This window comes from Penicillium citrinum, assembly GCF_028827155.1.
Source record: "Penicillium citrinum strain IBT 23319 chromosome Unknown utg000010l:1.0-1229701.0:1.0-1230130.0, whole genome shotgun sequence".
NCBI lineage: Eukaryota > Fungi > Ascomycota > Eurotiomycetes > Eurotiales > Aspergillaceae > Penicillium > Penicillium citrinum.
In genome coordinates, this window is record NW_026622695.1 from 1,219,344 (window position 1) to 1,230,065 (window position 10,722).

Here is a 10,722-nt window from a genome sequence, read left to right on the forward strand (position 1 = left end):
CCAGGGGGTACCTGGATATCCGTGTTTAAAAGAAAGGTCACATTGCGAAAAATCCCATAGCCCTTGGAAATAGTGGATCCCGATCAACCAGCTAAAATACATATTCAATGCCGAACCAATCCGTATGTAATAGTATTTCTATTTCTGTAAGGCTGACCGTTGACGTAGTGGTTCGACCCCGTTTTTTTGGGTCGGCGGTCTCCCCTCAAAACATTCCGTCACTGAAGTTCCCACAGTATAAACATACTCTTGCGACTCCTTTTTCTACGCAATATCATCTGTGGTAGCTTCAGATGTGAAGCTTCCTTTCTGTTCTTCAATTTGATTTCTTCGCCGGAAATGTCCAGCGCCGTCTCTCAACATGATGCTTCCGCAGTGCGCCCTCGCGCCGTTCCCCTCCAGTCCCAGAAGTCGGACGCCAGTCTAAGCACTCCAGTCGACAAGCTGGCCCTGGACAACAGGTAAGTATCTTCACTGCTTCACTGCTGTGCAAAGTAATCCATAGCTCAATGGTTAACACCGGTAATCTCACCGCAGTGGCCGCTCAACCCCCGTCCCTGAAGATGCACCCCCCTCGGTGCAATCAATCTCGACAGCTCGCAAACAAGTGAGGGCCCGTAATCGCCTCTTTTACACAATTGACTATGTTCCACGAGTCTCCCATTTTGATCCCGATAGCGATTATCACAATTTCCGAGGGTTCTTCGTTCTCTTCTGGATTAGTTTGTTTATCATGGTGATGACAACTGTGCTGCGCAATGTCAAAGACACAGGATATCCGCTGCGAGTGCGAGTATGGAGCTTGCTATCTACTAATGTGGTAGAGCTGGGACTGAGTGATCTAGCGATGGTAGTCACGTCAAGTCTGGTCCTCCCCTGCAGAAGCTCTACCGCAAGGGCCCAAAGTGGCTGCACTGGTCCCGTGGGGGTATGATGGTTCAATGTATGGCTGAAACTCTCTGGCTTGCTCTATGGATCAAGTGAGTAAATTTATCTCAATTTATCCTGCAGTAAATTTGAATTGCCTGCTGACTTGCTCTTATCCTAGCTGGCCGTTCACTCGCTTGTGGACTTGGACGGCTCAAGTCTTTTTTACATTGCATACTTTGACAATCCTTATGAAACTTCATTCTTATGCGTTCTATAATGGTCATCTCAGCCAGACAGAAAGTCGACTAAATGATCTAGATGAGACAGGGTCCCTCCCACCCAGCTCACCTACCGCTGTTCGCTACCCAGAGCCAAATAGACGCCGTCCATCAATGAAGACACTGCACGATGATGAACACCCTGAGGAGCCACTCGCTCGTTTGCGCGAGGACCTTGCTACCGAATTGACATCTCCCTTGGGTAACATCTCTTACCCTCAGAACCTCACTGCTGGAAATTACGTCGATTTCCTATTTTGTCCGACGCTCTGCTATGAACTTGAGTATCCTCGCCGTGCAGAACGCCGCTGGGCAGAAATCGGATGGAAGGCACTTGCTGTCTTTGGGTGTATCTTCTTGTTGACTCTGACCAGCGAAGAATTCATTCTACCCGTTTTAACAGAGGCCCATGTTCAGCTTGAGGCTTTCGAGAGTACCACCGACAAAGCGCTCATTCTAGCTGAAACGATCAGCATGCTTCTTTTTCCGTTTATGATCACATTTTTACTCGTTTTCCTGGTCATATTCGAGTATGTTCTAGGAGCCTTCGCTGAACTGACACGTTTCGCAGACCGTCACTTTTACTCGGACTGGTGGAACTCCTGTGATTGGTATGTACAATATATTAGATCTATCTCAACCGCTTCTAATCCCGATATCTCTACAGGCTCGAATTCTCGCGCGAGTGGAATGTCCCCGTTCATCATTTCCTTTTCCGCCATGTCTACTTCCCCTCCCGAGTCCGTTTCTCTCAACCTGTTGCCATGATCATTACGTTTCTGGTGAGCTCTGTATTTCACGAATTGGTCATGGGTTGTATCACCAAGAAGCTACGCGGATACGGATTTGGAGCTATGATGCTTCAGCTACCAATTGTTGCTGTCCAGAAGTCTCGATTTTTCAAGGGACGAACTACTCTTAACGTGAGTTTTTTTTTCCACTTAACAATTTTTCAAATCATACTAATGATCTTCTAGAATGTTTTCTTCTGGTTCTCAATGATCTCCGGACTGTCTATTGTGAGTTATCCTTCTAAGCTACCTTTTACCTGGTCAAGTCTAATCATGTGTCATTCTAGATGTGTGTTTTCTATGTTTTAGTCTAATCTGAGTGTGGATTTTATATCACTGCATTATACAACCTGGTTACCATGGACACTATTGGGTGGACGATATCTTTTGGCTTCTTGAATTACTATTGGAATACCCTTTTTCTTCGTCATTGGCTATTTTCACTTGGTTGTCGCTTTTTGTGAACGCTCTGTACATAACTGTACTTATCTCTACTCTAGTCATTATTCATACGTTCGTACGTGCCTTATTAGTATCTACCTAGTATATGATTCACCATATTTGGCTCGTGGGCGCGATACCTCGAATATTGTTCTCGTGGGTTAGTACGTAACTCACTGGTGATAAAACTATAATCCGAGTCTCGTTGAAATCAATACTGACTCTATACGCGGTTGAGACAAAATGGATTAACTGACATCGCAATATCATTCATTCTAAACATAACCAATTTCTAAAAGTAGCCCCAAGGCAAATGCAAATGCAAATTCAAGAATCATAAACTCATCAATCAAGGGACGTAAATTCGTAATAGAATGCCCAGTGAATATAAACACCGAGATATCTAACTCATACATCCCGAGAACAATAACAATAAACAGCGAGATAAGATGCGAAAAAAAAAATACAAAGATAAAGGTGGGTGGAAATATTGGAAGATATCAATAAGAGAATATCATACGAGTTAAAGAACAAAAGAAAGAAACCTTGCGCCGGTGAAGTGTGTATGTTTGGTATGGTTAATCACCCGATCCCATCCGATCCCTCCATTGCGCCGATAAGAATATTCATGAGACGTGGCTAACAAAAACGAAAAGCAGAACCGTCCCGATGCTTGGGGATAGTATGTTTCTATTCTAACTGAATCCGACATTTCGGCAGGATAGCAATAAGAAAAGAGACAGATACCATCTCCTGTAAAAATTGAAGTAGGAACCCTTTTAGAGAGTTTGCTAAAAAGAAACTTCAAAGCAGGTCATGGAAATATCGACAAGAGAAGAAAATTGGAATTTGGCATTTCATGGTCATGAGTTGTGCAAAGCGGGAATTGAATAAAATAGATTGCACGGGCGTAAGGCTGTCGTTACTGAAATTTGAAACTTAGGCGGCGGTGGATTGCCGTCTGCTTGAGGGAGGGTGGCGTTCAGAGTAGTATGGGGATATCTTCGAAGGGTGGCGGGAGGGGGAATAGCTGGCATCGCTAGCTTTAACTTCTTTAGTCCAGTTGATATCGCCGCGTCCGATAGGTCGAGTGTATTCGACATCCGTATAAGTCCGGGTGGGATTTGGCTTCACGGAGCGGATTTCGATGCGGGATGGCTCGGCGAAAGTGCTGGCACGTTTCGGCATCCCGCGGGAGGGGCGATCACGATCACGTTCGCGGTCACGGTCACGGTCACGTTCTCGCTCTCGGTTGCGATCGGGCGATACCATGCGATGTCGGGACTTTGATGGTTCAATGGTGATGGTTTCTGGGTCGATTGTATAGCGGGCAGTCACCTTTGGCGAATGGCCACGTTGAGGCTTTGAGGGCATTTCCGGAGTGCCAGAACTGGAGTAACCGGAGTCATTGTTGCGCAGCTTGGAGGACCGTGATGGCGGCACCTGTTCGTGAGCCATTTGTTCGAGGATCGAATCATTTCGACTAGAACTTTCGCGTTTAGGTCGGGCAAAGGCAGTAGCGGTCGCACTGGTTGCCCGAGTGAAGATTGAAGGCCGCATAGACGACTTCGGGCCGGGACTGGTAGTCGCTGTGGTCATTTTCGGTCTCGAATATTCACCACCACGAGGAGAGTCCAGCCGTTCGTACGAATTGTTGCGAGATGAGGAGCGATCCCTGGTTGAGCGGGAGGACCGAGCCGCGCGCCGTGAAGAGGAGGTTTCTGGTTCCGCAGATTCATAACCACGGCGTCGTGGTGGGGATCGAGATGCCCTTGGTCGAACCTCGCCCTCGTACTTGGAGCGTTGAATATGCTCCTGAGCTCCATACACCTTCCTCTGCCAGCCATCGTATTGATCGGAGTAATCGTAGTCGTACTCATCATCGTCATAGTAGGCTTCACGGCGGCGCGGTGGCGTTCTCGTCGGGCGCGAACGAGACTCGCGAGTTCGTCGAGACGAAGATGGCTCTCTTGTATGAACATAGACGTCAGGGCCACTATCCGAATCGGTATCTGAAACCACATTTCTCGGAGAGTAAGAATCGAATTGGTCTTGATATTTGGCTGAAGCGTCACGACGACGCTCTCGGTCGATTTTCTTGGCCCGGTCGGCTTGTGTCGCCTTTGTGTATTCGCGTTGGTCCTTAGCCGCGCGATAACTACTTGTTGGAGCGCGAGCCTTTTTCCTGTCATCGGTTGGTTTCGTCTTGGTGCGACGGCCAAAGTCCTCGTGTTTGCGGCCCATTGGATTTGGTTCGTCTGTAAATCGCATTGCTTCATCGAGGAAGGACTCTAATGGGACACGTTCCTCCACGTAATGACCATTGCGCATCTCCCGTGGTGTTGCAGTGCTACCACTGCCCCGAGGTGAGGCGTAAGAGGACTCATTGCGTCTGTGTTCTCGCAATTCTCGTTTCAATTCAGCAAGTTTGGCCTCTTTATCGAGGTACTTTGCTCGTCCCGAGTCGTAGGCGGACCGATCCTTTTCATCGGAAAGAATCTCATACGCTTTCTGCACTCGATGCCATTCCTCTCGGGCGGCTTCTCGTTGTGAATCGTCTTTAATCTTGTCAGGGTGCAGACTGAGGGCCAACTTTCTATAGGCACCCCGAATCTTAGTGAGGTCGGTATCCTTGGTGATGCCCAAAGAGGCATAGTGATCTATCTTGACATCGTCGGGCTGTAACATGTTGGGTGGGTAGTGAGTGTTGAAGACGGAGCAACAACGACATCAACGATTAACATCCACGAAAAAAACCACAACCCTGGACGGGAATTGAGGAGGTGGGAAAAGAGGAAGAGAAAAGAGAAAAGAAAAAAAGGAAGAGAAGAGAGGGAGGGGAATAGAAGGTGACGGTGAATGCGAATGTGAAGGTGAATGGGGAAGAGGGGAAGAGGCGGTGGAGATAGGATTTGTATGGAATGCCAAATATGAAGAGAGGTGACGTTTCGAAGAATCCACTTTCATCGAGAACGATCTCCCTTCCAAATACTGGGCTGTACGCAGTTTTGTTTCTCCGCTTAGAATCTGGAGATAAATTGGATCAGGGGGAGGCAAAAAAAAAAAGACTAGAAATAGAGTCGGGTAGGACAATGCGCAGCAAATCGCAAAAATGCGGAAGAAGAGGCAAAGTTGGTACTGTAGGGGAAAGAGAGAGAGAGAGAGAGAGAGCATGCAATGGAGCAGGCCAGCAAGCCAAGTCAGATTTCCCGGCAGATCTAATGATTTGTCGAAGAATTATAAATATTCAAAAGAATTATTGTAAAATAGCAATATGGAAATGCAGGATCATCGAATGATTTAGGGGCGAAAGGAGCATTCCCGCCACTGCAAAGAGTGTTCTCGGAGAACGCGGTGACATCAACTTGGACTTTTCCCTTATATCTTCAGATACACATTTACAATACTATTCTTTTTTATATATATCAAACAATTTCCTTCCCCCGAGATGATTAACTCCCCTCCAGCATGACCATGACCATGACCACCACCACCACTACCCTCCGCTTCACTCAGCGGTAGTTCCATCCTTCTGACTGGCCTTCACCCTTCACAGTCTGAGCGTCTCTTCTGATTTGTCTACTCATCCCCTTCCTCTTCCACCAATAAAGCCTCCAGGTGAACCGGTAGCGGGGCGATCAATCAACACGAGTCTCTCCGGATTGAGTGAAGTCCTGACCTAATTAACCTTGGACCTTTTCGCCCCTTCATCATTCTTCTTGTTCTGATTCGTGCCTATCCTCTTTTTTGTTTTTTTGCCCTCTTCTTTTTGCCCCTGTCTCCATTCCCAATTCGGTAAAAATGCTGTAGAAAGTTCGGGGACTTTGCAGGGCTACTCCAAGGCTTTTGGGTACATCCGATTTACCCTTCTAGAACTGCCGCATAGCGCGGGTTGGTAATTAGTTCGTAATTTTTTATTCATTTCTTTTTTTTGCCTCTCGTCTCGCTTTTTCCCATTCTGGTTCACCTTTTCGTCCCCCCAACGTAACCCCCGAGTGGCTCAGCCTTGGGGCGCCCTATTGGATGCTATTCTGCTGCTGCGTACATACTGTACATACTGTACTATGTAGATACTCATATATTGTGTATCCTTCCTCGCATGGAATGTTCGGGCTGTTCCGTGGGCCTTAAACTGTGGCTGAGTGATCTTGAAATTTGATCTTGTCCCCATTTAATTACAGCGCATAGTGTGAGGATTGCTGGGGAGTCCGGAATTTTCGCAGCTGTGCGACAGTCTAAATTTAGCAAAATCCCACGTAAAAGGCGCAGTCACCGCCATTGCGTCCCCAGGCCAACATTCACGATGATTCATTCTCGGTGAGGGTGACTGTTTAGGTACCAACAGGCGCTAGTCAATAGTTATCTGCGATACACATTCTATGTAACTATGTACTAACTAACTCACTACTCCGTACATAGTTATTAGGTAGTTAGTTACAAATTAGGTACCTGATCCATACTCACTCCAAAGGATCGGCTCGATCGGCTGCAGGCATTGCTCATAATGGATGTACGCTCTACTATGGCTTGGACGCATCGACGCATCACTTATCGTATTATTTCCCAAATCCTCCTGTCATCTGGGGTGATCGCCTTCTGATCTCTCATCTCGGCAACCCAGCAAGGCACAGGAGGACCCAACAAGACCCAGCAAGACCCATGATTCTAAACGTGTCCCCTGTATTCATGGACCACTATAGTTAACTACAGTATATCTGTTCCCCACCCGAGATCACATACCCAAAAGTCTCAAGTTTTGGCCTGTCATCTGGACCCGTCACTGCGGTCCGCGCGGTCAGAGACTTGCTAATCTACATACGACAAACTATCATCTGAAAAATTGTGTACAAGGCTAGTATAGCCGTGGAGGAAGTATGCCGTGAGAAGGAATAGGATAGGCCGACAGCCAAAAGTCCCATCACAATAGCTACTGGGCTAAGTAGCCACCAAGTAAATCTAGAGTCCCACCGTCTGAAAACACCTCGTGTGCTAGTCTATCCGCTAGGCACAATCCGAAGTACCATACAGCACGATATGGAGTAGGTGGATTATCCATAGTTCGGTCATTTGACGGAGTGTGACGGTAGCTGCAGTAACGCTCTCACCCTCCTCTCCACCAGAACATGCGATTGCACACCACCCTCTACCCATGTAGACTAGTACATGGCATTGTACACGCCTTTCAATTTCAACCACAGTCTACAGCTCACCCCGTCCACGGTCAGTACTCATAATCCTCCGATCTTATCACATCTACCGCTCAGGTTGTACAGGCAAAACGAAAGGTATCGGACTAGATCCTCCAATGTCCAACCTTATCCACCCGGACTTCCCCCGCCGTCGTCTGTAACCCCGCGATGATCCGCGCGAATTATCTAGATTTGGGATTCTCCGATATCGTCGGTACGAGCATAGCCTCGCTCATCCACTTCTACTGTAGGGGCTAGACGCTCGTAAGTACGAAGCTGTAGGTAACTAATCTGAGTTGGTCGTATAGCAAACAACAAACCACAGAGCATGTAGACCATCTTGGGACCTGTACGACACATGGCAGCAAATAAAATAAAATAAAATAAAATAAGAGGGGAGAGCGGGGAAGGTCGAAACAAACAGGCTGCAAGCTCCCCTGCGTCATCAATCATATTTCAATTCCAGGTCAAGCTGCCAGCCACTCATATGCCACCTTTGGACTCAAGGATGAATACCAAAAGTCGAGCAGCCACTGGCAAGCCATACACAGTATACTTTACAGGAGATTCAACCGTAGCAGGTCTGGCCTGATCGATCAACTATTCACATATATACATACATCCATTCCGCTCAACCTGCCCTGCGTGATTATTTCATACTGTACACAACTGGTACAACCAGAGCACAATATGTAGATGCAAGTCACCAGCAAACAATCAATAAATGATCGGCCTTGCATCGTCACATCCAGCGTTAGAGATGGGTGGCAGCATAGCGATTTGATTGGTTCATATCCCTTATAATCCTTTTCCCCGACCACTAAGCTCTGTCGTACATGCGCTGAGGCCTGACTTGCCTAGACTAGGGTCTGTGTTCTGGAATCGATTTGACTTTGTGCTATTCTCTGCAGATGACTATCTTAGTTTTCTGCATGATATCATTTTCTCTCTGAGAGCGGATGTGTCGAACTTGGGAAGATATTGTCATTCCTACAAAGTACACTATATAGAGAATCACTTTTGAACGGGGTTAGTCAACACTGCGTATAGAGTAAATACGCGGATTGGTTGTTGTACATTATATGTACATTCGTAAAGAACAAGGCTATCCCCCCCATTTCCACGGGACCTTGAGAGGAATTTCCATATAAAGTAATCTATATGTAGTACCCTGGTCACGCATTCTCGGGATATACTCGATGCACAAGTACATGCTCCGTACAACCGGAGGATCATCAAGCCCTCAGCAGGGTCACATCATTGAGAACATTTAGCCAGTCCGACGGACCGACCAACCCTCTTCTGTTCGCGCACGACCTCGGTCGCATTTGAATGATGTAAGCCTTAACGTCTGACAACATCGTGATAATCCACACTCGACAAATCGTATCCGAAGAGCGTATCAAAGCGTCCAACCAACTACCGGGCAGAGGCCAAAGCTCCCGGGGATCATGCATGGTGGTGGGAACGTCCTGAGATACTGGATAGATGTATGCAAGCCACAATATGCAGAGGAAAAAGTGAGTACGCATCGAAAAGGGCGCATCGGTAGCCTAGAGTCCCCGTAGACCGATCAGCTTTACCGTCGGTGTATATTATCCGTCTGTACTCCGTAAAGGAGGTATACGAAACAGATGAAAAGAGAAAAGAGTAAATTCTAAAATTCGAGTCAGATGCACTGTAAATCAACTAGGCTGTGACATCTGGCCCGCTCTGCCATACTGGGAGCTCAATGTCCACGACTATCGGTGCGTTGAACTGCTTGCCTCCCTGGTGCGGCCAGCTAGAAGCCATAATTGCAGCATTAACGATGCATGTCTCCTTTCTCAGTAATCGTAAAGAGCCGAGGCTGTGAAGCTTCGTGTCTGAATTTGACGGCAACGCCGCGGCTGAACTCGAGCCCTCATTGTCTTGACTTCCTTGATGACTTTGCTCATCAGGTACCGTATCTACAGCTGACTCGGCAATGTCGGGCAATAATGACATCGGTGTAGTAATGGTCTTCGACAGAGGCTGCAGCTCAGAAATCTCACACGAAAAGCCATGGTTATCTAAACAGTCGCCCCGTTTATTAGTAAGGTCGACCAGATTCAGCTTCTTGCTTGTCCTAGGTGGCAGGGCACCGTGAACGACCTCAGCCTCGTGGCCCGGCTGAATATCCGCATCTCCATCGCCATTACGCCAACGAACCCGGATATAGCCTCGGCCCTCATGTACATGGCCACATATAGCCAACGGCGGCCTAATATCACTGAGCCTTTGTCGAAGTGCGTTGCAGCCGACGAATTTTCCGGCAGGCTTCCGGTCACAGTAAGATTGCGGCGGCGTATGTGTCACGACAATATCTACCTCCGGCGGAATTTGGTCCCAAAGTGCTGCGGCCTCATCATTTCCATATCCAAAGGCCCATGAGCCTTTGAACTGGGAATGAGGAGACCCAAACACCGTGAATGCCGTACGTGGACCATTCTCTCGGGTCAAGCGGATTACTGCGGCTTGATGTCGGAGTAGGACGACTGAGGGTGCAGCTCCTGTAACGATATCCATACATTTCCGGTGATCTTCCAACCTGTTTCCGTGGAATGTGTGACCATTTTTCGAATAAAATTCCGGATCTAGTGAGACATCGTGGTTCCCTGGGTATATAATTAGTATTGTTAGTTCGTTTCTTTGGTCTGGAACGGCCCATTTTGTTGCGAATTGCCCTGGAATAGGATCGAAGGTAAGGTGTGATATATATATATATATATATATATATCACTGCTATATGTACTGGTAATAGGGCTGGGAGGAATAAAAGTCGTCGGGCATCATCGAGGACCAAGAAATCAAACTAACCAGCTACGAGGATTTTGATTTCAAAGTCGGCCTTGGAGATCCAATCCATTGTCCTGCGGAGCTCAGACGTGCTACCATTGTTAGTCAAATCACCCGCATGAATGAGTACATCGCCTGTCGGCAGTTTGAACCCTGCTTCGGCAGGCAGGTAACCATGCGTATCGGAGACGCAAACGAAGCGTGTTTTGCGACGCATTGTTGGGGATCTTAATCTTGAAGTTTGATCTGGATTATCGGGCTCTTGGGCTTTCAGATGCGGATTTGAGGATTGTGATTACGGCTATGCGAAAGTTTCCGTACTACTTGGCGGCATTG

At 47.4% G+C, this 10,722-nt stretch overlaps 3 protein-coding genes across 3 annotated transcripts; 1 reads left to right on the forward strand and 2 right to left on the reverse strand.

The window, feature by feature from the left end:
* Positions 1–339: 339 nt before the first annotated feature.
* Positions 340–2,253, forward strand: N7469_011524 (putative sterol o-acyltransferase (APE2); the record flags this gene model as incomplete). Its single annotated transcript, XM_056650429.1, has 7 exons — positions 340–461; positions 538–789; positions 846–980; positions 1,049–1,759; positions 1,816–2,071; positions 2,126–2,167; positions 2,227–2,253. The coding sequence occupies 7 exons, from the start codon at positions 340–342 to the stop codon at positions 2,251–2,253; spliced, it is 1,545 nt and encodes a 514-aa protein (XP_056495493.1).
* Positions 2,254–3,319: 1,066 nt separating this feature from the next.
* Positions 3,320–5,068, reverse strand: N7469_011525 (J domain-containing protein; the record flags this gene model as incomplete). The annotated part of the gene is made up of 1 exon (XM_056650430.1): positions 3,320–5,068. One exon carries the CDS (start codon positions 5,066–5,068, stop codon positions 3,320–3,322), a length of 1,749 nt encoding a protein of 582 aa, XP_056495494.1.
* A 4,190-nt stretch (positions 5,069–9,258) lies between these two features.
* Positions 9,259–10,603, reverse strand: N7469_011526 (metallophosphatase domain-containing protein; the record flags this gene model as incomplete). Its single annotated transcript, XM_056650431.1, has 2 exons — positions 9,259–10,205; positions 10,408–10,603. The coding sequence occupies 2 exons, from the start codon at positions 10,601–10,603 to the stop codon at positions 9,259–9,261; spliced, it is 1,143 nt and encodes a 380-aa protein (XP_056495495.1).
* Between the last annotated feature and the right edge of the window lie 119 nt (positions 10,604–10,722).